We start from the raw sequence: 25,374 nt of genomic DNA on the forward strand, positions 1-25,374 counted from the left end.
ATATGTGTACTCTCTCTACTCTCTAATCTATCAATATACCATATTCTTTTCTTAATTGTTAGCTTCACTTGTTTGCTTTTATTCATCTTTTGCTACATTCTTTTTTTAGACATTAATCATTGTCATTATTGTTTTGTTTTCTTGTTTCATTTGGTTTCATCTTTCTTGTTCTCCTTTTTTAGTTAAAGCCTCTGTTTTCTTTATTACTAATCCTTTATTATTTGATTTTCTTACTTCACCTTCTCTAAAACAAACCTCACTATGCAAGTGGGTTTTAAATTAAACAAGTGACTTTTATGTTTTTCAACAAAGACTCTGTATTTCTAAATTCCAGCATTTTGCCCCAGATGGTTTGATGGGGTTAACGATAAAAAATGAAATTATCAAATTGTTCATTCAAGATTCAAAGGATGGACAACAATAATATAGTATATTTGTTGCACTTGTAGCAAAAGACATAATTAGACTTTAACATGATTGATGGGAAAATCTATGATTCCAGATAAACAAGGTGTGGTAAAAGTAACCAATCAAAGCACCCTCTTGAATTTTGATTAATACAACCTAATTGATCACCTCTTTTATGATACCAATTGATTGATGGTAAAAATCTAACCTGATTGATATATGGATTTAACATGCAATTAATATTAGTGAATGCATCATAGTTGAACCCTAAATTTAAAGAAAGTTATCCATTGCAAAGCATAGTATTTAAAAATAAATCACTCATTAAAGGCATTGGAGATGAATGGTTCATTCACTATTCACTAATATTTCCATACAGGGTGTTAGTCAGCAAAATAATGGTCTTAAAAATAATATAAAGGGTAGTTTGGGGTTTTAAAATTTGTATAAACACATGACAGTGACATGGAAATAAAAGAGTGCAGGAGTCTCTGTTGCAAAACAAAGTTAGCTAGGGGGTTAAGTGTCCCGACCCCCCTAAATTCATGGTGGGTATCTATATTAACCAAGAAAACAAGAAGAAGAAATTGTATGGAAGGATGCTTGAATGGACTACAGTACCCGAGTGGTTGAGAATTGACATATTAACAGCTACTTAAAACCTGACTCTCCTTCGCCCCAAGACTTTGAAAGACCTGCTGCGGTTCCGGTCCCATCTTGCTCTCTTGCTGAGGCATGTCAAGTGAGATCTCTCTCTCTCTCTCCACTTATCTAAAAATCCATGTTAGTTGAAATACAGGTTTCCATTTCCGTGTCTTAGTTTTCAATTCATAAAATTAAGCTCTTTCCTGTGGGAGATTACTGATTCAAATGGTCAATCTGTGTCTTGTTCATCACATATAAATCATAAATCAGATTCTAGGTTAATTAATTATTCCAATTACCCACCCAAAAGCCTTTCAGCCCCCCCAAGTCTTCATCTTTATCTTTTTTATTTTTTTTCTCTCTTCTTTAATATTAATTCATTAGTGACCAAGTAATCATGCCCATATAAATCTCCACTCAAACCTTTCCCCAGATATCAGGCCACCGAGGCAAAATGAGAAACAGATTTCTCAGTTCAGCCCTCTGTGGCTTCTTATCTGTCCTTGCATTCTTCTCTGAACCCTCTCATCATCAACCACTTCCACCTCTCCCAAACCCAAGACTCCTGACTGCCTACACAGCTCTCCAGGCATGGAAACATGCAATTCTGTCCGACCCAAAGAACTTCATTGCAAACTGGTGTGGTCCCCATGTCTGCAACTACACCGGAGTGTACTGTGCACCAGCCCCAGATGACCCTCATATAACAACGGTCGCCGGAATTGACTTGAACCATGCCGACATCTCTGGTTCCTTGCCGGAGGAGCTTGGACTCCTCACCGACCTGGCTGTCTTCCACATCAACTCCAATCGCTTTTGTGGAACCATCCCTGAAAGCTTTCGGAACCTTCACCTTCTTTACGAGCTCGATGTTAGCAATAACCGATTCACAGGCCCCTTCCCTTCTGTTGTCCTTTGCCTCCCTTCACTCAAATATCTTGACATCCGATACAATCAATTTGAAGGTGACGTTCCTACCCGCCTCTTCGACTTGAAGCTCGACGCACTCTTCATAAACAACAACAGGTTTAAATTCTCCCTGCCCAGAAATATCGGCAACTCCCCGGTGTCGGTGCTTGTCTTGGCAAATAACAAGCTCGGCGGCTGCCTGCCTTCAAGTTTGGCAAACATGGTTGGACTGAATGAAATTATTCTCATGAATGCCGGTCTAACATCGTGTGTGCCACCGGAGATTGGACTTCTGAAGAACGTAACGGTTTTCGACGTCAGCTTTAACAACTTGACGGGGCCGTTGCCGGATACAATGGGAGGAATGAAGAGCCTGGAGCAGCTGAACGTGGCTCACAACAAACTTACCGGTGAGATCCCAGAAAGTATATGCCATTTGCCGAGGTTGAAGAATTTCACGTACTCGTATAACTACTTCTGCGGAGAACCACCAATCTGTCTCAAGCTAAAGCACAAGAACGACCGGAAGAATTGTATCCCATATCGTCCGTCTCAACGGTCACCGGAGGAATGTGTAGCGTTCCTATCCCATCCTATACATTGCGATGCATTTGGGTGTTCTCCGAGTCCACCACCGCCCCCACCGATTCATTACTAGTATATATATCCATGGCCATGACCACCAGTAAATTACTGTGTATTAAATCTTAATTTCTTTGTAACAACTGTTTCTAAATAGTATCAAATTATTATGTTTCTCAACGACGAATTTTTCTAATAATTTATCATGGCAGGTAAGGTGAGAGGCTGAGAGCATCGATGGATGATGGTTTGAGTTTGAACCATCAACCATGAACCTGAGAGCCTGAGACGAGACGGCCTTTTGACTGTTGAGAGAATACGCGCTATACAGGACATATACCAGGAGCTCAACGTGCAATTTCATGACGTTGTAGGCTTTTCATTCCAATGGTTAACATTGCATCGGGTCGGGCCATGTTAAACCGAAAAAACCGACTGGGTGGCGGGGGGCTTAACGATCGAACCATGTGGTCCATTTGATGAAACGACCATAGCCAGGGTCCATGGATCCGGTCAAGCTGTCTGGGCCGCTGGACCACCGGTTTGAGCACCTATATATGCCAACCAGACAATCATGGTTTGAATCTGAGAAATTTTGAGTCAAGATAAAAATTACCAAATGTGGGCATGTATAATTCTACGTTAATGACATAGGTAATAATATTCTAAGGTGTTATTTGCCTAAAGGCCCTAAACTCTTGAGTTGAAGGAATTCCAAATTTGCAACTTTTTTAAGTCATTTTTGCTTCTCTCTTCTGTCAAACCAAAGACAGCCTAAAAATAACAAAAAGAAAAAAAGAAAAAAAAAGAAAGAAAAGAAAATTAACCATGTTCTAGAAAAGGGATGTCAATGAATCGGATTAAATGACAAATCTATGAGATCAAGTTAGAATCAGAAGGCTTATTCAGGGTTAAGTTAGGGTTTCAGTTCTTCAATCTGAGTCTGGTTCGAACTTTACTACCCTCACCACCATTCATCATACCGTCATACCCCTACATATTACATATATATTGAGGGGTGTACTCAACTGGGATGGCCTAAATTAACATTTTACACTGTTTTAGGCTTGGGTGATGAGACCTATTGAAATTTTGACAAAATTCCAGTCCTTATCTGTCCAAATTGCACCCCTACTACTTCTAATCCTATAAATTTAAAGTTTAGGGTTTCTTTACATGGTTTTGATTCCTGTTGTTTGACAATAGAGGAAGTGACATCATGGGACCCATTAACCAATTTTCAACTTAAATTAATGACTTTGAATTTTCAAGATGTATTATAAAGAGTATATAATAGAAAGACTGTGGGTCAGGTCCTTTGGTATTGGTCGAACCTTTTAAGCTGATGCGAGTTTAGAAATCACATGGTATTGTTGCTCGGTTCAGGTTTGGGTGAAGACATCGGAGGCCTGGAGGGCTGGGTGGTGAAGGCAAGCATGAAATGAAACTACCCTGTCGGCATCCCTATTTTAAAACATATATATCCATATTATACTGAGGACAAAGGCCAAAGCCAACTCACTTCAATGCTCACGTAGACCTCCTCCTCTCATTTTCTGACACATGATGCATGGGTTATTTGTTTTTAAGTTAAATTATTAAAAATTAAAAATGTCATAATAAAAACCTTATCTTGATTGAGTTCCCATTTCCGCCCCACAGCACATTCCCGCCGTGTATTGGAAACATCCAGCTCCTTGTAGGGCGGAGATGTGATCTCATCTTGATTATGACCCAGTTATTTGGATGGTCATTCACCATCCCTCAGAAAGAGGGTATGGGATCAAACTGGGGCAACGGCAGACTCTCATGTGCACCTTGTTCTGTCCCCACCTCGTGCCATTGCTCTCTCATTTAGGATCATTTTTGCCCTGTCCCCACCCCATGTGCACCCCACAGAGCGCACCCCATGGGTGCCCCACAGCACATCCCAAGTATGTGTTGGGAACATCTCCTAATGATACGTATGGGAGATGTTACTAATACACAATGAGATGTTCATGTGGGGCATCAATGCGATCTCCACCTATGTCATTGCTCTCTCAATTAAGATCATTTTTGCTCGGTCTCCACCCCACGTCATTGTTCACTCAATTAAGATCATTTTTAACACACACACACACACATACATTCATAGGAGTGTCAATTGGACTAAATTTGGTCCAATCCGATCTAGTCCAATGTGAGTCAATTATAAATGGACCAGGTCCAATCCAATCCAATGAATATTTTGGATCAATTTGTACTGGTCCAATTCAATGTCTGGATCATCCAATTTCTTCAAAATTGTTTTGATTTAGATTGGTTTCAACCCAAACCCGGTCCATTGACACTTATGTTCTTATGCTTGTATCAATGGATCAGATATTGGCTTAATCCAACCCAATGCAATGTAAATTTATTAAAAATGGACCAGGTCTAATCCAAAACCGGTCCATTGATACGCTTACACACACTCTCTCTCTCTCTAATATATATCCATTCTCCCATTAAATATCTCATTTCCTCTTAATTCTTAACTCTTCCCAATTCTCTCTAATAATGTAAGTTATAAATTAAATGGATTGAATCAATGGGAAAATCTATATACGGGAAAGATATGGTATAGAAAGAGTTTTGATCAATTCAAACCCACCCATGAATTTTGATAAATAACATTTGAATCATTATCACGTTTATGATTATAGTTTATTGATCAGTTGTTTTTCCCATATCATAATTGAACACTTGAATCAAGTTAAAGGGCAACCCAAGAGTAACCCTAAACATAAACGCTTGACTGAACCTAAATTGATGTCAAAACCCAAATGAGACAACCCCACCCTAACCAAATATCTATTCAACCACAAGCAAATGCATGGGTTTACCCTTTACATGCCAGTGCATTCTAGAAATCTGAAATCATTTTCTTGTATTTTGAGTGAAGATGATTTGAATATTTCAAACACTTGGATCTTGTTGGATAGTTTCCATTGTGTGAATACAGAACACACCATTTGAGGGGTTTTTAGGGAGTAATTGGTAATTAAAGTGCAAAATTTGATCAGTAAATTAAAGGTGACAAGAAGTTTCTCATCAGTTTCCCTGTTTGTTAGATTAATTGATAAACAACTTTTCTGATCACGACATTGACTATAACCTTTTCAAAACAATAACACGAGCTCTGATTTGTTTAGGCTTTTGAAGTAGGGCCGGGGTTGGCAAAATTTTACATCAAGTTTGACTCGTTAGTGGTTTGGTTCGTCATTATTATTCCTTTATTATATAGGGTAAATTTTATTTATTTTACTTGCCAACAAAAGGATTATGAAATTCACCTTTTACTGCAGACTGACCGTTTGGTTTGGATGTTGGGAGATGGTTTTGTTTCCTTGAAAGGTTGATATGAGAATAATATTTTTGAAATAAAAAAACCCTGTATACATGTCCTTTCACATTTTTCTACTCATTTTAAAGTAGAGCGCATTTGGAAACTATAGGGATGTTTTAATAAATACGTGAAATTATAGTCTAAATAACTGACCCATTTTTAATCTATTCCACTTGCTTTCTAGTTTTTATGGTTATCTCGTTATTTATTTCAATGTTTTTAAAACTGGATCGGATTGGATGGTTGGACCAGAAAAATCAGGAACCAGTTAGTTTTGTTTTACCTCAGAATCGTCTTTTGGCCAAGAACCATTGATTTGATCAGCAAACACTGATCTGGTGGTTAAACTATTTGAACCGTTCAACAGTTTTTGACCGTTTTTGATTTTTTTATTTTTTATCAAAAATAGACTGACCGTTTGGTTTGGATGGTCAGACCGTTCGATTCGAGAAACAAACCCTAAATGGTTCGTTGTCTGATTCGATTTTAAAAACCTTGATTTTTTTTAATAAACGTTCCCCCTTCTCTTTCCCCTCTAAATATGATTTGTGGGTTGCTTTCTTCCTATCATTCTTCACCCGGTAAAACCTTCTCCCTCACATTCCTCGCACAATTTTCCAACATCACCATGTCAAAAGTTGAATGGACATATCCTCAATTCCTCAGCACTAAGTGAGAGTTTGGTAGTGACATTACTTGAAAATTTGTCATTTTTGACCATAAAAACTATTATTAGAAGACAGAATCTCATTTATATATGACAGTTCTTCCATAACTTATCACGCCTTTCATATTTAAGGGAACAAACCCTAGGTTTATTAACTTATTGTGCTTCTCATGAGAGATTCTTTGTATCAGAGTTAGTTTGGAAATCTACATCACAACTTTGTAAACCAATAGACTAGCCCTTATTTGATATTGCAAATATCACCTTTAGCAATTTAGAATGCTCATAACTACCAAAGTTCTAGACATTATCATTATGATTGCTCCTACCTAATTCATCACCCATGTGAAACAGGGAAGCCACGTCACTTTCTGTAATTTCCACCTTTCAACGGATAGACTCTTCGGCCATGGCAAACCCACTCTTGCGCATAGCTCACCGCTCACCTACCCTTACCACTAGGGTGCAACTTTGGTCGGATTAGCCTAAGCCAATTTTGAAGAAGTTACATGTATGTATGTATATTATAACTTTACATAGGAAAAACCTATAATACAAAAAATACATTGTACGAAAGAGCTTTGACCAGTCATGCCACCCCCGAATAAGTAATTGGGAAAATTCTCCATCAGTACCCTGTATTCTTGTTTAAGTGATAATTTAGTTTCCAAATTTTTAAATGCAACAATCTAATATCCGAACTTTTAATTTGTGACAATCCAGTACTTAGTGTTAATTCACTATTAGTCAGAGCCATCATGTGAGGTCAGGTGCAACTTAAATAATTTCATAATGTCAAAACTAACCCTTATAATAATATTCAGACCATTTTATCCTTTTCCTTTCTTTTTACCATATTCCCCTTTCTCTTCGATCTGGGTTGAACGAAAGAGGAGAGGTGGCGTCAACTAACCGACCATTTAAGCAATTTCAAGCTTTTCTGCTTTGCACATTCCATGTATTAGGCAGTTGTATATCTTAATACTTGGTTCAAATGCACTACATTCAAGAGTTTTAAACAGTTTCATTGTCACAAAGAGTTCCTTAGGTTCTGTTTGGAAAGAGTACAAGTGCAAATATATAGAATGCAAAACCTTATATTTTATATTATTTTGTATATTTTTGTACTATATATAATTGCATTTGTACTCTTTCTAAATTGAGCCTTAAGTTTACTTTAAAAGAAATATAAATACAAATATATACAATACAAATACATACAAAATAATACATAGTTTTGCACTCTACACATTTATATTTGTACTCCTTCCAAACTGAGCCTAGCCTCATCTATGGGACCATCATCTCCACAAAGACCCATAAACAACCACATCAAGAGAAATCCTCCTATTCATCATCTCGCAAAGAGTTCCTTAGCCTCATCTATGGAACCATCTTTACAAAAGGCCATCAATAACCATATTGTACGTAACTACGTTACGCTTAAACCTACGATCACCAACAGTTACATTCACCATTTCTATGTGCAAATTCAGTGGTAGGGTTGTGTTTCCCGACCTACATAATCCATTAATTAATCAAAGTTCCGTATGTGATTACGGTGGGCATGTAGCCCTGTTCAAATCATTTTTTGGAAGATCTGGGCAACTTCATTGATCCCATAATCCATGTACATCCCCTTAATCAGGGATATGAAAGTGAAAGTGTTTGGGCTGTAACCCTGTTTCAGAATTTCCCCAAAAACTGCTAAATCAAATGGAACATGATTAGAGTTACAAATTTAATAGAATGTTTAGGGAAATGATAACGGGAGAGACACCGATTGGATTCAATTTTCTGTAGAGAGAAACAATAACTAAGTAGTTTTTGATCTTGGCAATTGCACCTAAGACAAGATTGAAAACCCTAATGGGAGGCGGGGGTTGCATGAGAAGCATTTGATTAAAGAACCCAATTGCATAATTTAGATGGATATTTCCTGATTTGCACTTATCTTTGAAATTTTCGATTTCTGTTTGATCTAAATTATGGGAGGAAGAGTATTCTGTTGTAGTTTTGGAGGTAGAACCAAAAACAACAGGCAAGGGTTTTATGAACAAAGATGAAAGTTTACATCCCTCGGCACATCTCAAAGAGGATGATGCACTAGCAGAAGATTAAACTCTCAACACCATTTAGAACGGAAGTAGCTATGTCGTACCTGGGTCGTGCAGTTTCCTGCTGGTTGATGACTCATATGTTGAACCGGAGGATTTCCTACTGGAAAGTAACTTGGATGCTGGGTTGAATGGGGCCAAGGTAGAAGGTAGTTTAGATGCCGAGTTAAGTTGATCGATGAGCTAAGTAGTTCTCTAGAGAGACCTGCAAGAAAACAGTATTAAAATGTCTGGATTGTTTTTATCCGGGATAGACACTCCGATGCTATTAAGGAATGAATGAGCAGTTAGGGATTAAACAACACCGGTGCTATTCAGATGGTTAGAACAGTGAACATTGATTCCCACCCACAGAAAAAGGTTATTGTAGTGAAGGTTATTTTCATCATTTAAAAAATTACTTAAACTCAATTATTGAAAATGGGATGGGTATTTATATCTTTTTACGCATTAGACGGTTAATTAACAGGTATTGGATTATCACAAATTGAAAGTTCGGATAATAGACTATTTCGGGACCAAATTACAACTTGAGCCAAAGTATAAGGTAATGATGGAATTTTCCCTAACTAATTTTCAATTTATTTTGTTCTTATGAAATACCATATCATTTTAGTTCATTTTAATAATAATGTATAATAATTTGGTGATTTTTAATTCCATATCCAATTGCAATTCCAATTGGATTCGAATCCGGTATAATCCCATAGATAGGAACCGATGAATCTACCCATATCCGGTTATATATTCGATTAGTTTCGATCCATTTGCAGCACCGTCCGTGGATGAATTATCCAGAATGGTGAGTTTGGTGGGCCACCATACGTTGTATGGCTAATATGCATTTATAAAGATGGACCCAAATGCACCTAATAGAATTTCCCATCAAAAGCAGCAGCGGAAATCGAAGACATTCGAGTTCCAAGTTTCCAACTTCCTGACTTCAACTTCCAACCTCCAAATCTGTATTGTAGTTTGTACACTGTACACGCGTAACGGTCAATGTGGTCTGACAAACTGTGGAGCTTCCCACCTTCCATCACCGTGTTGGCTCTGCTAAAACCCTTCAAGCTAAAACCTTATTACTACCACTGCAACTCCACTAAAGCAGAAACCCTAGCTATGACAACCCTCAATGAAGCCGGCGTCGGCATCTACAGTTACATTTCTCATCTCCCTGGATTTCACGCCGTTCTGAAGCAAAGGTCTCGATCTTCTCCGTTTTCTATTTAGCTTCAAAAGACATTTTCTTTCTTGTTCCTCACTTCCTCCCCCATTTTATTTGTCTGTTTTAAGTTTTCAATGCATTTTTTGCAGGTATTCCGATTTTATCGTGAATGAAGTAGATTCAGATGGAAAAGTTGTTCACCTTACGTGTTTGGATGCACCTCCTGAAGTAATTTAACTTACTTGTTTGTTTTTTTTCCCATACATTTGATTAAACGCGTGCAACGAGTTCGATTTTTTTTTTTTTTTTTTTAAATATCGAGAATGTGATATTCGTTGTGTTTAAATTGCCAGATTGTAGCAGAAATGGAAAAGGAAAGGGGAATCCCTGACCAAACATATAAAACTTATACATCGGAAATTGAATTATTTAGGGCCCTCGCTGGCGACTCTGATGCAGAATCTCTAAAATCTCTTCTCAATCAAATTACTTCTGGTGGCCAAAGCAACGTCTCTCCAATTGTTCTTTCTCCGGATTCTGACAAGTCGCATAGAACGGTAAGTTCTGAATTCGATGTTTTCATTTCGATCGAGTATTACCTATTGTTGATTATTTGAAGTTTTTCAGGCAGTTCATAAATTCTTCAAGGAGCATTTTAAGTTCCTTCTAACGGACACAGTCGACGGACCAGATGATACATTGAAATGCATTCGTGTGAGGTTAAGTTCCATAGGGCAAGATAGCAATGCCAGGAACTCGAAGAAACGAAAGGACAGGAAAGACAAGCCCTTTGACAGCAGAGGTTCGAATAATTGGCCTGAGCATGTTGGCAAGTTCCTTAGGTGAATGGCTACTGTACTCTTTTTCCCTTTTGTTATAAACTCTTGTTATCTTTTGTAGTTATATCATAATCAAATACCATACAAGCAGGGAATTCATGAAATGTCTACTCAAGTTGTTCTTTCTAGCCTTTCTTGTTTTGCCTTGGATGGTGAGAACTCCTTTTTTATTGGTAATAATAAACTTTCATTGCAGAAAAAGGACAGCCAACAAGTATTTCACATATAAATGTCACCTAAAAGCATGGTCTCTTCTGAATGAAACAGCTACCTCATTAACACTGTATTGTAGTAATATACAATGCTAACAAATATGCATGGTCTGTGATTGACCTTCCATTAGAAGAGGCATGCCAAAGAGATTGTTAAAAATCCATAGTCATTTTCTTATAAAAAAAAAAAATAAATAAATAACCTGTAATCATTTTAACTGTGCCATATTTATTTGATGATGATTCATCTCTTGAATTTTAATTTTCTTGCAATTAGCCCAGGAAAAGTTCATTTTTTCTGATCACCCTTATTATCATAAAAGAACAATATCTAAATTCAGGCAGAACTGTTTGTACATTAACTTCAGATAGATATGTTCTGTTTTGTTTTTTCTCAAAAATCATAAGAGCCACCATGTCAGGGAAAGGTAAATAGATCCAAAGTGGGCAGGTTGCAGAAGAAGTGGGAAATTTTATTCTACAAAATCCTTGGTGCAGATTCTTGGTATTTAATTTTATGGTCACCACTTTGACTGGCCATGAGATCATAAATTGAGTCTTGTCCTATTAGTATATGAAAAAATCCTCTCTATATGAATTAAGAATATCTTTGATCTGGTAATCCTTTTGTCCTTACTTTAAAGATGGTTCTGCACTGGATTGATTGTTCACCATCTAATATTTGTGATGCAACTTTCTTAAGAAAGGTAAGGCGGATGTTTATGCTATGTACAAAAGCATCTGGTCAGAAAATGATTGGTACAGTTCCACTTGTTAATATCTGGAAACCTGCCAAAGTTGAATTGGAATGCTCTTTTGTGTTTTCTTTGCTGGTTTTCTAGAAATGGTGATCTGGTGTTACATGTTTTTGATTGGAGGGATCTTAAGGGGACAGCGCCTAGCATGCATACCACTAGACCTTAAGAGACATATTACTTCTATGTTGTCATGCTAGATTTCTTGTATTTCAGAACCATATTATTTCCTATCATTTTGAGTTCAGCATATGAGGTTAATTTGCTAAATTATTAAAATGCAGCATCTTTGTATTCCTTCAGGTTTCACCTTTATAAAGAGAACAAAGACACTCAAGAGGTTCTAGGACTCTTAGGAAAAATGCTTGGTATCCAGGTGCATTTGTTTTTTTTTTTTTTTTTTTTTTTTTTACTTTAATATGGTCATGTATTTCTTACTTTGCATCTCATTGTCTCATTATCTTTTGCCACTTACTAATCTAGGGGAATAATGGGAGGGAAAAGAAAAGAAAGGACAGTTAGTTTTTTTTTTTTTTCTTTATTGGTAGAAAAAGACGGTAATTTTTTTGGATAAGCAACCATATTTATTTAAGAAACTTCTCACTATCCAAAAAACTGGGTCGAAGCCAAAGAAATACAAAGCCATCTTTGGCTAAAAATCTATGACTTGACAATAGAAATTACAAGTCAATTCCCAGCCCCAGTAATTCCATACCAGATTTAACAATGCATGGAATCACATGGTTGAAAGTCATTTGATCATGATGGGTTTAGGTATATGTCCTCTTTTATGTCTAACACATTGAATGGTGGGTCTTGATCATTAGGTATCCAACACACAAGTTATTAGGATTTAGGGTCTATAATGGGACTATGTAATATGTGTCCCCAGAGTGAGGAATGGTCCCGTGCAATAATATGGGAGACAAAAGATTAAATGCACTATCACATGCAAGGGCTAATGTTTGATAGGTTGACCTTAGGAGGGTTGGAATTTTATTAATCAGGTTTTTAAGGCAATAAATTATGGTGCATTGTGAGTATTGGAGGCCCATGTATAAATACCATTTTGGTGTGCAAGCTGAAAACTTCTGGACCCAGGCTCAGGTTTTTGTATGCAAGCCTGGCCTGGGCTGAGTCTGTATCATTAAGTCCAGAAAATTCAGGGTTGGGCTTGGGCCCAACACTTCAATCCCAGCCCAGCCTGCAATATAATATATATTATTTTTATATTATATATATATATAATATTAGAGAGAGAGAGTGAGAGATAATAACTGCAAATTTCACTAAGATAAAAAGATAAAATACAAGGAGGAGAGATAAAAACTCTTAACTCTCCTCACAATTCACATATTAAACTGTTACAGTTGAGCCCAAAGCAACTGATTTCTTATTAGAGAGAGAGAGAGAGAGAGAGAGAGATCAATAACTGCAAATTTTACTAAGATAAAAAGATAAAATACAAGGAGGAGAGATAAAAAGTCTTAACTCTCCTCACAATTCACATATTAAACTGTTACAGTTGAGCCCAAAGCAACTGATTTCTTCCCACCCCTTGTTTTGTCAAGGCATCGACAAACCCATTAGCAGTTCTTTTAACCCAATTAACTCTTACTTCCATTCCTCGAGTCAGTCATTTGAACCTTTTCCTTTCACTGTTGTATTTCCACAACCCAGCTTCTTCCATTTGTAGCCAACCCACCACCAGCCTTGAATCTCTTTCAATAATCAGCCTACTAATGTGCATATCCTTAGCTCTTTGAACCCCTTCCATCATGCCCTAAACCTCAGCCCTCAAAGAGTCTCCTACACCTATTGGCCCAGAAAATAGACCAATAATATTGCCCTCCTCATTCCTGAATATGCCACCAATGCTTGAAGGACCTGGATTGCCTGTGCTACTCCTATCAAAATTTAATTTAGTGAAACCTTGGGGTGGAGGGGACCAAACAGGACTGGTAACAATCTAATGTTGATCTGAACCAGCCCCTTCCTTCCAATTTCTCATAATTTTACTTGCTGTAAAATCAACAAACAACCCCACTGATTTAACCCACTATTGAGTGTTGTTCCATGTCCCACATTCCTCAAGAATGGAAATGAATGCCTTGCCTTCATCTATAAAAGAATAGGTAAACCAAGCTAAACCAAGTTTAAGAATTAAATGAAGTTCATTCCTTTATTTTTGTGGAATAGGCCCAAAACCTAGACAAGCCCAGCCTAGTTTGGGTTTGTGCAGTGTTTTCTTCATGTATTATATATTATTTAATTAAAAAATTTTCAAATAGTTAATTTTTTTCATTAGGTCTGGAATGCCCATAAGCCCAGCCTGGGTCTAGGCTGAAGCATTTATCATGGGTGCTAAACCTAGCCCTGGCCCGGCCTGGCCCATGATCACCCCTATTTATAGGAATGAAGGATAAGGTTACAACAGATGAAAGCTGCCCTGGTTCAATTCATTAACACTAACAAACCACTAAACAATTTTATACATCCCTCCCTGGATGAGGTGCTCCCCAAATTAATTCCCTTCTAGACACTCCTTCCCTGGCAAGAGCAGATCTAGGCATTCAATTGAATGAGCAATTCATGTGGGATGACAAAATTCTGATTTCCCTTATCAAGTGCCTAAAAATCCAATACCTTCTCTCAACCTAAATAGCTAAACCACAGTTCAACTATTTTAACAAATGCGGAGAAAATAATCATCCTGATTGACAAACAGACAATGCCCTATACTTTTGATGTAAGATCCTGGTGTTATTTACTGTTTTTTTTTTGTAATTTGGCCAAAGTGTAAGGGTAGAATTGGAAATAAAAATAAGGAAATTGACCAAAAAAGAGTGGCTCCTCTATTTTATTATAGGTTATAAACTACGGATTCTGTTGTTTTTCCATTTATTCAATCATTTCAGATAATCTGTTACTTTTGGATATCTATATTCTATGGTCCTTGTACTTTCAGAACACCTCCTTTTTTTTTTGACTATTGTGTTTTTGACAGCAAAGGTCATTTGGATTTGCGGGTACAAAAGATAAACGTTCTGTTTCGACTCAAAGGGTAAATCTGTTGCTCATTTTTTGTGCTTCACATGTCTATAGTTGTTTTTATTGTTACATTGTTTTTTTCCTATTGGAAGACTAATAAAAGAATGGATATTCACAAGTGTCAAGCACCCCTTGTTTAGGACATCCTTACTGCTATCCCTATTTATGGTCTTTTTCCCCACAAAAGAGGCAAGCATGAGTGTCATTCATTCATGATTGAATTACAGATCAATTCTCCAGAGTGACTAATAGAAAAAAATATCCAATCTGGAGGTTGACTTACAAATTTCAAAGACCTTGTTTCTGATCTATCTTCTTTCACTAGTATATGAGCTACAAGATTCTGAGGTCTTGGTATACATACTAACTGACATATCAAAAAAGCTGACTTATAGATACAACACCTCACCAGACATGCTTTGCTCATCCTTTTTCAGATCATGGCTAGACTAAAAGCTAGAACTCTTTCTTAACATCTTTATGATCACTCACCACTGTGTGCACTGCTTGTCAAGCTTTGCATCTGTAACCTGCTAACTACAGGACTTGTGTATAGCACCTCATCCCTGTGGAGGTGAAAGTTACATTACAGAAGAAGGGATTCTGTTAATTCTGACGAGGATACAATTGCAAGATGAAGGTGATTTCTTTTTTTTTTTTTTAATTTTTGGTTCTATTTGAGAGATACAGATCTTAGATCAACCATGGAGGTGGATGGAGGTTTATTTGTAGAAGGATGTGGTGAGATGTCAAGAAGAGGGGTGTAATCTGATTGTTAAAAGAGGTGGTGGAAAGGAAAATTAAGGGCTTGATACTGTGGGAAGAAGACAGATAGCAGGATGTTTGATGAATGTAGGCTATGAGGATGGAGAGTATTATGCGGACGAGGAGACTTTCCTGGGATGCTTGGTCCACAAAACTTGTATACCTGCCCACCTGTATTTTCTTCTTTTTTAATGAAAATTTCTTATTTTCTATAAGAAAAGATGAAATCTTTTTGGTGAATGGAATTCTCTTTTTTAAGCTTTGTGATGATGACTTCATTTGGAGGACATGGTCCTCATAGAGTTCCTTCCTTCTTTGCAGGTAACTGTATTCAAGCAATATGCAAAAAGGTTGGCTGCTCTCAATGACAGACTAATTGGTATCAAAGTTGGAGACTTTTGGTAAGATTTTGACAAGCTCCTTTATTGTTTTATTATTCTATAATGTCAACATATATTAAATATGTATTGTCTTTCCAGCCATGTCAAAGAAGAACTTCTTCTCGGGCAGCTCCTAGGAAATCGTTTCACAATCACATTGAGGTAAGTTACCTTTTTCCCATAATTTACTTATGATGTTAAACATCACGCACACAAAATGACATTATGATTTCTTTTATTGGTTCAAATCTTCATGGTATGCATTCACATATCTTCTCAGAGGAGTTGTTGCAGATTCTGAAGATACTATTAAAGCAGCCGTAGATGCCTTGGGAAAGAAGGGGTTTATCAACTACTATGGCTTGCAAGTAATTCTTCTGTTTCATTAGATTCTCATTGTCACTTAAAATATACTACTTCATGATGTTTTTTTTTTCTTTTTCTTTTTGATCAGTAACAGCAACTTTATTACTTAAGAACAGCACATTACATGGGTCATGTACAAGCAGTACCTAGTATGAATATATAAATGGAAACACCCTGGTCCTTGGATAGATCCCAAGCTACCCTGCCAATACCCTTTTACATACAATTATTCCCCCAAAAAAGCAGACCCGCAAAAAACTGGCGTCTTTGGATGCCTTGTATCAAGAGCACCAGCTATGCTTTGGCAGGTCTCTTTACCCAGCTGAAACTAACAGTAAAATCTTATCAAAAGTTGAATCTCTCTCAAAGCATTCATGTATCTTCATGATCCTTCTTGTTGCATGCATGTTCAATATGTAGATTTATTTGAATAATTTCACCTCTTGCACTGATTGTTCACATTATAGTGAATGGGTCCTAGAAAGGTCCAAATGGTTTATGCTTAAGATAATCCAGTAAATTGTGATGGACCTCTTGCACTGACTGTGAAAGTCCTAGATTGGAACCATAGAATGATGGATCCTTTCCTTTTGGTATGTCACATTAAGGTACTGCAAAGGAGGATGGTGCCTTTAGTCCTCTCCTTTGTGACACATGTCCTCTTTTAATCAGTATGTTTTTTTTTTCTTTTTTTTTTCCCCAGCTTTTGCATTTCTTTATAGCTAATGATGAGTCTACGAAGGTTCCTACACTCTTATGGTTACTGAAGTTATTGAATTGATGTTGCAATGGTTTTCAGCGTTTTGGGAGTGGTTCAATGCCAAATCACCTCATTGGAGCCACATTACTTCGAGGGGAGTGGAAAATGGCTGTAAGCATGATTCTGGATCCAAGAGAAGGGGATATCCTTTTTGAAAAGAGAGGGTTTATACCTCAGATAAAAATAAGTGCTTAGGCTCTGATGCACAATCAGAAAAACCGTTTTTTTCTTTAACTGTTTTGAAAAAAAAACAGCGTGAAGGAATACGGAAGGCACGTGAATATTATAAGGACAGTGGTGATATTGAGGGGACTCTTAGACAATTGCCTCACCATCTAGTTGCTGAAAGGGCTATAGTAAGTTTCTCATGATTGATGCTCATATGCATGTGTGTTATATGTGTTTAATATTCTTTTGATCAATTTCAGATCATCAAGAACTGTATTAAAGAAGTGATGATAAGAAAACGTAAAAATACAAATGGCTAGCTTATAATTAACTTACTCAAACCAGACTTACCTGTAATCCCAAAATGGCAATAATATAACTAAGAAATTACTACTGTTTGCCTCCTTGCGGAGATCCTCAATACATAGGGCTGTCAATGGGTCAGTTCTACCTGACCAAAGCAAACCAATTATAACGTTTCTGGTTCTGTGATTTTGTCCCAATTAATAACTGGTCCGGTTTTGGTTCTTGCTTGTTCTGAACTGATTAAGATCTGAACCGATTGTTGAGTTAAAAATATAAAGGTTTCCTAATTTTCTTGTAATTTTTATAATATTTTATGCCTAAAAGGGTAAATTTGATAGATAATATTGTAGTGAGAATGGGCAGAATGAGCCTTAGTGTTTTTTATTTCTTTTAAGTAGTGTTTAAGTATACGTTTGTTGGTTATTGGCCTTACTTTTGAGCTTTTTTTTGTTCTCTTTAATTATTTCTTTAGTGCTAGCCACCTCATTAAGGGCATCCAGGTAATTGTACTTAATTTTAGAATTAAGTTAATAAAAGAGATCAAGGGGGCTAGAGAGAGAGGTTTGAACTCTTCTTTTCTCTCCTCCCTTCTCTTCTTCCACAACCTACTGCTGAAATCACTTTCTTCTTCTTTCTCTTCCTTTCTTTCTTTCTTTCTTTCTTTCTTTCTTTCTTTTCCTATATTTTCTGAATTACTGCAGGTGTATTTCTCAACTTGGTATCAAAGCAGGTTCTCACTTTCGACTTCTTTCTATTTTCTTTGCCCATACACAGTGTGTATGGAGAACTGATCAGTTGATCAATCAGCAACTCATGCAGCCTAGTTAGGAGGGTTTTTGGAGAGTTTTTGTGGAAGTTTTTCATCCTTAGTTGAAGCCCAAGATAGGTTCTTGGAGATTCTTCTCGAAAACCCTAGATAACTGGAGAAATCTTGTTATAGGTTGTAGAGACATTTTGAACCAGACGCTTAGGGATTAGAGGTAAGACTTTTGATTTTTATTGAGGGCGGTTTTGATTGGACTGAGTTTTGGAACCTTTGGTAGGAACGGTTGAAGTTTCTCTCTTCCTCCCCATCATGTTGGGTCCTATGAAACCCTGTTTTTGGGAGGTTGAAGGGTTGTTCTTTGCTTAGAACGACAAATCTAACCTAGTAAAACTCGTATTTGTTCACTCAATGGAGCAAATTGGAGGAGAGACCAAATATTCCACAAATTCCGGGTTTAGACATGGGGGGTTAGTGGAAAATCTTTTTGGGGTTGTGACTACTATGAAGTTAGATGGGACCAATTATTTAGCTTGGTCTCAATCTATTAAGATACATGTGTGTAGTAGAGGGAAATGGGGTTACATTATTGGGAGCAAGAAGAAATTGGAGGACGATTCTACCTATGAAAGGTGGATGCAGGAAAACTACACAGTAGTGGGTTGGTTAGTGAATTCTATGCAACCACCACACATTAGTCAGCATTACCTGTGGATAGAAACTACAAAGAAGTGTGGGAAAGTGTCACAAAGACCTATTCCTAAAAGCTTAATGTTGCTTAGGCCTACAAATTGAAGTATGATGTGAATAATCTAAGACAGGAGGAGAAGCCCTTAGCCGTCTACTTCTCTATGCTGAAATCTCTTTGGCAAGAGATTGATTTGATGGAGACTATTGTTTGGGGTTGTATAAAGGATGCAAAAACATATAGGAAGTTGGTGGAGAGAAATCGGGTCTTTGAGTTTCTCATCGGACTCAACCCAAAGTATGATATTGTGAGGCATAACGTTTTAGCAAAGGATGAGGTGACTTTGTCTCAGGCTTATGCTATGGTGAGCAGTGAGGAGAGCAGAAGACAAGTTTAGTATGTCGAATCGCTGGTTGACCACTATGCCAATGCCGGGATGAAGCTGAAGGTTAACACTGGGAAGAAAGATGTTATCAGTGAATACTACAAGAAGCCTAAACACAATAAAGATTATGGGTGGATACTCCATGTCATTGTAATATCCAGATTATCATTTTAATACAATACAATTTTCTTGCTGATCAAAAATTTTAAAAAAAGTGCAATGGTTATCTTTTTATATTTCTTGCATTTTGTGCTTAACATAATGTGTTTTGCTGATAAAAAAAATAACGTATTTCTTATTTTCTCAACCAGCTTCAATGTTTGAAGAAGTGCCCCGGTAACTATTTGCAAGCCTTGAAGGCTATACCAAGGACACTGAGAATGATGTAAGATACTATTCTAGATATGGAGTGCAACTTCTCTGAAATTTGTTAGTATTTTTGCAAAATTCTTAATTTAAGTGGCAAGAAAAATTTTTGTTGTTGCTCTACAATTACATGCCTGTGAAGTATTAGTAATATTTTGTTCATTATATCTCAAACATCAATGTTTCATGAAGTTTCACGAGAGGCCGAGAACTTTGTGTTCTACTTTTTCTAAGTTACAGTCTTAATGTCATAAGCTTGATCAATCACTGATTTTGACAGTGAGTTCATTGAAGTGGTTGTATGACTAACATTTCAATCTTTTTAGTGTTTTTAGTTGTTGACATTAGGAGGAATCGTCTGTTTTATTTGTTTAAGAAGGTTATTTTTTTCAACAACTCTTTTTTGGTGAGTATGAAAAAATAAAGAAAGAAGAAAAAATGAAAGAATTTGTAATTTGACACTAGTAATATATTTAGACTTTTAATAACTCTGGGAAGTAGGAGCATGGATACTAATATTAAACCAATTAAAAAAGCTAAAACCCTCATAATAAAGTGAACAAGACTCCTAGAGAGCTTCTTCTTATTTAGAACCATAAAACTTAAATAATTTATAATTCTTCAACTACATGAAGATTGTAAAGTCGGTAATGGTTGGCAAGTACTTAACACTATACACCCACTTACAACCGACAGCCTGCTTCCCAGGAGGAAGAGCGGTGAGATCCCAAGTGTGATTATGATGCAAAGCAGAGAGCTCTTCTTCCATAGCACGGCACCACTCTGGAGAGGTAAGGGCTTCCTGGACATCCTTAGGAACAACCACGGAGGATAACAAAGATATGAACTGGCGATGGGGAACGGAGAGGTGGGTAAGTGAAACAAAATTGGAAATAGGGTGAAGGGTGCAAGTACGCTTACCTTTCCGTAAGGCAATAGGAAGATCTAGGTCGGAGGCTGGTGTCGAAGCTGGAGCTGGATCTGTCGACGGTGATGAAGCTGGAGGAGCTGCAGCCGGTACACGTGGGCGATGTGTATACACGTGACGGATGGGTGGACGGTCAACCAATGGTGGCACCGGAGGCAAGGACGTAGGCATGACTGGAACCAAAGGAGGTGGATCAGCCACAGGAAGAGGAAGAGGAGGTGGTGATGTGGGGGAAGCAGCAGCACCGGACCCCACGAAGAACGGAGTAGACTCAAAGAATGTAACATCAGCACATACCAAGGAACGACGAGAACTAGGATGATAACACTTGTACCCTTTCTGAGTTCGGGAATAACCAAGGAAGATACACTTCAGGGAACGTGCATCTAACTTGTCAGTCCCGGGACTCAGATTATGAACGAAGCAGACACACCCAAATACCCGAGGAGAAAGCGGAAACGGAGACATGTTGGGGAATAAGACACTAAAAGGAGAACGACCATCAAGGATAGACGTGGGCATCCGATTAATTAAGAAACAAGAGGTGAGCATTGCATCGCTCCAAAAAGTTTTGGGAACATTCATGTGGTGCATGAGGGAGCGTGCCGTTTCTACAAGATGGCGGTTCTTTCTCTCAGCAACCCCATTTTGTTGCGGAGTATAGGTACATGAAGTTTGGTGTATAATCCCATGGTGGTCCAAGTATTCTCGAAAAGATGAGGACAAGTATTCACGACCATTATCAGAACGGAAAATTTTGATGTGAACACCAAATTGATTGCGGATCTCAGCATAAAATTTCTGGAAGATGGAAAATAATTCACTTCTTTCTTTCATTAAATAGAGCCACGTCATTCTTGAACAGTCATCAACAAAAATAACAAAATATCGGTATCCATTATATGACATCACTTTATAAGGACCCCAAACATCTGAATGAATTAAAGAAAAAAGACTCGACACACGGTTATCGACCCTAGAACGAAAGGGAACACGATGGTGTTTCCCAAATTGACAAGACTCACAATCTAAAACAGAAAGTTGACTCAATGAAGGGACTAAGGACTGCAACACTTTCAGCGAAGGATGACCAAATCTACAGTGCCACTGGAGAGGAGAAATGGATGACTGAAGAGCCGTTGACGTTCGTCCACCACCATCAAGATAATACAGTCCACCGGCTTCATGCCCTCCACCAATCTTCATCCCCGTCTTGAGATCCTGAAAAACACACATAGAAGGGTAAAAAGTGATGGAGCACTTAAGTGACTTGGTCAGCTTACTAACAGACATAAGATTAAATGGAAGCTTAGGTACATATAAAACAGAGGATAGGGATACAGGGTCTAGGTCAACATTACCAACACCACAGATAGATGACGTGGAGCCATTAGCAAGGGTAACAGATTGTGATGTTGAGCAATGAGTGAGAGATGAAAACACACCTGGAGTTCCCGTCATGTGATCGGAGGCTCCAGAGTCAATAATCCAGGGGTTGGGTGTGGATGCCAAACAAGCCATACCTGAGTGTGCAAAGGAAGCTGTGTTCTGCTGCGACTTGGATTGAACAAACCTCTCATACTCATCACGAGGAACACTCACCATCTCCTTGCCTGGACCATCTGAGGGAGTAGAAGGCATCGGGTCAGCTGACCGTTTCTCCTGTGTAGGGCTGAAACTGGTGTCACTAGTCATGGCATGGTTGGCCCACGTCGAGGGAGGACCATGTAAGTCATAGCAGTAGTTAATGGTATGTCCATCCAAACCACAGTGAGTACACTTCCGTGGACCCGAGCCACGTCCTCTACCACGAGCTCCCCCTGAATCTCTGCCTCCAGTACGACCACCACCACGGATGTGTGTAGATCCACCACTACCACTCCTGCCAGGCTGGGTTCCTCGAGTCCCACTTCTGCCACCTCGGCCTCTTGACACTGCAAATGCTGATTTATCGGAGACATTAGAGTCCATAGATCCAATGGAAGCCCTCCGAAGACGAGCAAACACCTCCTCTAAAGATGGAAGAGCAGATCCCCCTAGTATCTGGGCTCGTACTGGTTCATACTCAGACTTCAGCCCCACCAGAAACCGTGTTACATCAAGCTGCTCTCGCTGTTGCTGTTGAACTTTGACATCTGAAGTGAGAGGATGATAGACATTTAACTCATTACGGATATTCCTCACATTGGCATAGTACTCCTCAAGGCTCTGATTTCCCTGTTGCAGATTGAAGTATTCCTGATACAGTTGATATACCCTAGTGGTATTATCCTGACCTGAATACAGTTTCTTGGCATGATCCCACACCTCTTTGGCTGTGTCAAGAAACATGAAGTTCACACTGATTTTGGGTTCCATACTGTTCCACAACCATGTAATGATCTGTGCATCTTCCTGTTCCCAGTCTTCATACTCCTGAGAATTAGCGGGGGGTTTCTCCTCTCTTATATGCTTCACTTTCTTCTTCGCCTTCAGAAAAACCTCTACAGACTTGGCCCAAGGGACATAATTCTCTCCATTCAGTTTAATGGAGGTCATTTGGACATTCAGGTAGTCAGTAGATATCATGACACTAGGTTTACTATCACTGTTATCTGCCATTGCCGAACTCCCTTAATTCTGAGCACTGAATTAGGAGCACTACACACTGCACACTACACACAGACACTTCATCGAAATCTGCACACTGATTTCAACAGCTGAGAACTGCAACACCACAAACCCTACTCACCGAAGTCTGTACACTGATTTCAGCAGTATTAAATGTTGAAAACTACAACACCACAACCCCTACTCACCGAGGTCTACACACTGATTTCAGCGATATCAAAAGCTGAAAACCACACTTGTAACACCACCAACATTAATCCACAACTATAGGAAGCTTCACCATTAAGTAGACACTATTGCCATTCGAATCACACACAAACCAGAATAAACCCTAGCATAAACCCTAGCATACTGCAATCTGAGAACCCATCATGCGAACTGTACTACACCTCTCATGTATTCCATAACAAAAAAAAATATATAAAAAAACTTTACCTCATCGCCTGAAGGCCAACCATACGAAGGGCTGAGACACCACTGCACCACACGTACCAGCCCTAACTAGGGCTTAGAAACCACAGCAACCAATCACCAACGACACAATCGGAGGCATAGAGACCTCCTAGGGAAGAGGGCGATCACTCCTTTTCAGCCCTTTTCCCAGTCTCCAACTCACAACTGAGAACCCCAAGTGAAACCCTAATTCGAATGCGCAGAAGGCAGAATTCTAGCAAGTCTGATTTGGTGAACCTAGCTCTGATACCATGTTGAAGTTTGACCTGCCATAGAATTCTGTCTTGTTCGTTGACTGTAGAGTAAAGTAGACAGCAAGAAGTAGGAGAGGAAAGAAGAAAAGAGAGAAGAGAGCAAAGAGAGGAAGGCTGGTTCGAATTAGGGAAAAAAAGTTAATGCCTTGATTCGGCCAGACCTATTATTATATTATTGACTTATTGAAAAAGACTTGAGTGCCCTTCTTTAAGTAAGAGGCACTCGAACTAACATAACAGTACACATCAGCATTCTCAACAAGTACAAAGACTGAAATACCCCTTCACTAACACCACTAACAATGGTAATGATTGCAGTGGTGATGATGACCATGGACTGAACACATTGTTGTGTGCACTATAGAGGTTGACACACCCATACTCATGTGATGGAACATTAGATGTATCTAAGGCATCAAGATTAGATTCAGTGATGCCATACTTTTCCTTTCAATTAAAAAAAAGAAGATTGTAGATTCAGTGGTGATGGTGATGGTAATGTGATTGCCATCTGTTATCATTTTACAAGCAATGATACCATCCTTGATCAGATCTATTGTGAGTGCATAACCACATTTATGCAGATGAATATAAGATGCATCTAGGCTACCTATCCTAGGTGCATCTTACTGCTTAAATCTCAGTAGCCAACCCAATGGTCTTCTAATGCCGAGATTGGATGTTTGGATGTTCTGGTAATGTTGGCATTTCTATTCTGTGTTTAGGTATGTCCATAGCTACCAAAGTTATTTGTGGAACCATGCTGCAAGTATTAGGGTGCAAAGACATGGTATGTAGTCTTTTTGCATGTTAGATAATTTTGGGCTTGTCATATGAAGGAAATAACCAGTGTAGATTCAAGGAATGGTATTATGGGGTGTATTGAAAGGAATACTATGCATTTATCTATTCTTGTTTTCTTCTTCTTGTCTCATTCTATTCAAATAATGGTTGGATATCTAATCAATGACAAAGGTGTAATAAACCCTCTTAAGAATTTTGTTGCTTTTAAGTTCAGGACTCACGGCGCCTCGTTTTTAAATTCTTTGATACAGTTTGAGGCTAAAATATTAAATTGATACTGTATGGTAATCTTTGTGCCATATCTTGGGCTTGAGCCCATAACTTAATTGTTTGACATTGTCCACTGCAATGTTCAGAGCACAGCATAAACATGATTCCAGATCTGCTAGTGGCAAACAATGCTAGGCACATCACAGTTTTGTATCATCTATCCTCAACACATGGGGGTTTCGGAAAACAATGTCCCAAATTCATGTTTCTTTTTTGTCGAGGACAGTTGGCATAAAACTGTGATGTGTTACAGTCTATCGTTGTTTTGTTACTAGCAGCTCAACAGATATAACATAGTCAAACAGAAAAGAGGCTAGATAGACATTTGATGGTTATGGGCTTGGTTAGTTTTGACATGGAATTGAAAAGGTTTTCATTCTGCCTA

At 38.2% G+C, this 25,374-nt stretch overlaps 2 protein-coding genes across 7 annotated transcripts in view; both read left to right on the plus strand.

The window, feature by feature from the left end:
• The first annotated feature begins 1,121 nt into the window (after positions 1–1,121).
• LOC104598650 (leucine-rich repeat extensin-like protein 6) lies at positions 1,122–3,263 on the plus strand. 2 transcript variants are annotated; one of them, XM_019197980.2, is made up of 2 exons: positions 1,122–2,647; positions 2,757–3,263. In XM_019197980.2, the coding sequence occupies exon 1, from the start codon at positions 1,508–1,510 to the stop codon at positions 2,618–2,620; it is 1,113 nt and encodes a 370-aa protein (XP_019053525.2). In that variant the 5' UTR covers positions 1,122–1,507; the 3' UTR covers positions 2,621–2,647; positions 2,757–3,263. The 2 variants fall into 2 exon arrangements, with proteins under 2 accessions (XP_019053525.2, XP_088746401.1); XM_088890275.1 differs by having other exon boundaries at positions 1,122–2,619; positions 2,757–3,262.
• A 6,321-nt stretch (positions 3,264–9,584) lies between these two features.
• Positions 9,585–25,374, plus strand: part of LOC104598649 (multisubstrate pseudouridine synthase 7-like) — a 45,298-nt gene continuing 29,508 nt past the window's right edge. For all 5 annotated transcript variants that reach the window (XM_010260818.3, XM_088889950.1, XM_010260819.3 and 2 more), the window contains exons 1-13: positions 9,585–9,903; positions 10,016–10,094; positions 10,220–10,423; positions 10,494–10,708; positions 11,976–12,048; positions 14,680–14,736; positions 15,810–15,889; positions 15,968–16,030; positions 16,149–16,236; positions 17,034–17,136; positions 17,247–17,350; positions 19,616–19,689; positions 24,641–24,705. In XM_010260818.3, coding sequence (XP_010259120.1) covers positions 9,701–9,903; positions 10,016–10,094; positions 10,220–10,423; positions 10,494–10,708; positions 11,976–12,048; positions 14,680–14,736; positions 15,810–15,889; positions 15,968–16,030; positions 16,149–16,236; positions 17,034–17,136; positions 17,247–17,350; positions 19,616–19,689; positions 24,641–24,705 — 1,408 coding nt within the window. In that variant the 5' untranslated portion in view covers positions 9,585–9,700. The remainder of the gene's footprint in view (positions 9,904–10,015; positions 10,095–10,219; positions 10,424–10,493; positions 10,709–11,975; positions 12,049–14,679; positions 14,737–15,809; positions 15,890–15,967; positions 16,031–16,148; positions 16,237–17,033; positions 17,137–17,246; positions 17,351–19,615; positions 19,690–24,640; positions 24,706–25,374) is intronic.

Source organism: Nelumbo nucifera, chromosome 6, assembly GCF_055504915.1.
Source record: "Nelumbo nucifera cultivar China Antique chromosome 6, China Antique-T2T, whole genome shotgun sequence".
Lineage (NCBI taxonomy): Eukaryota > Viridiplantae > Streptophyta > Magnoliopsida > Proteales > Nelumbonaceae > Nelumbo > Nelumbo nucifera.

What these genes read in the sequence shown, in the direction of transcription:
- LOC104598650 (XM_019197980.2), top strand. Translation starts at nt 1,508, where the DNA reads ATGAGAAACAGATTTCTCAGTTCAGCCCTCTGTGGCTTCTTATCTGTC.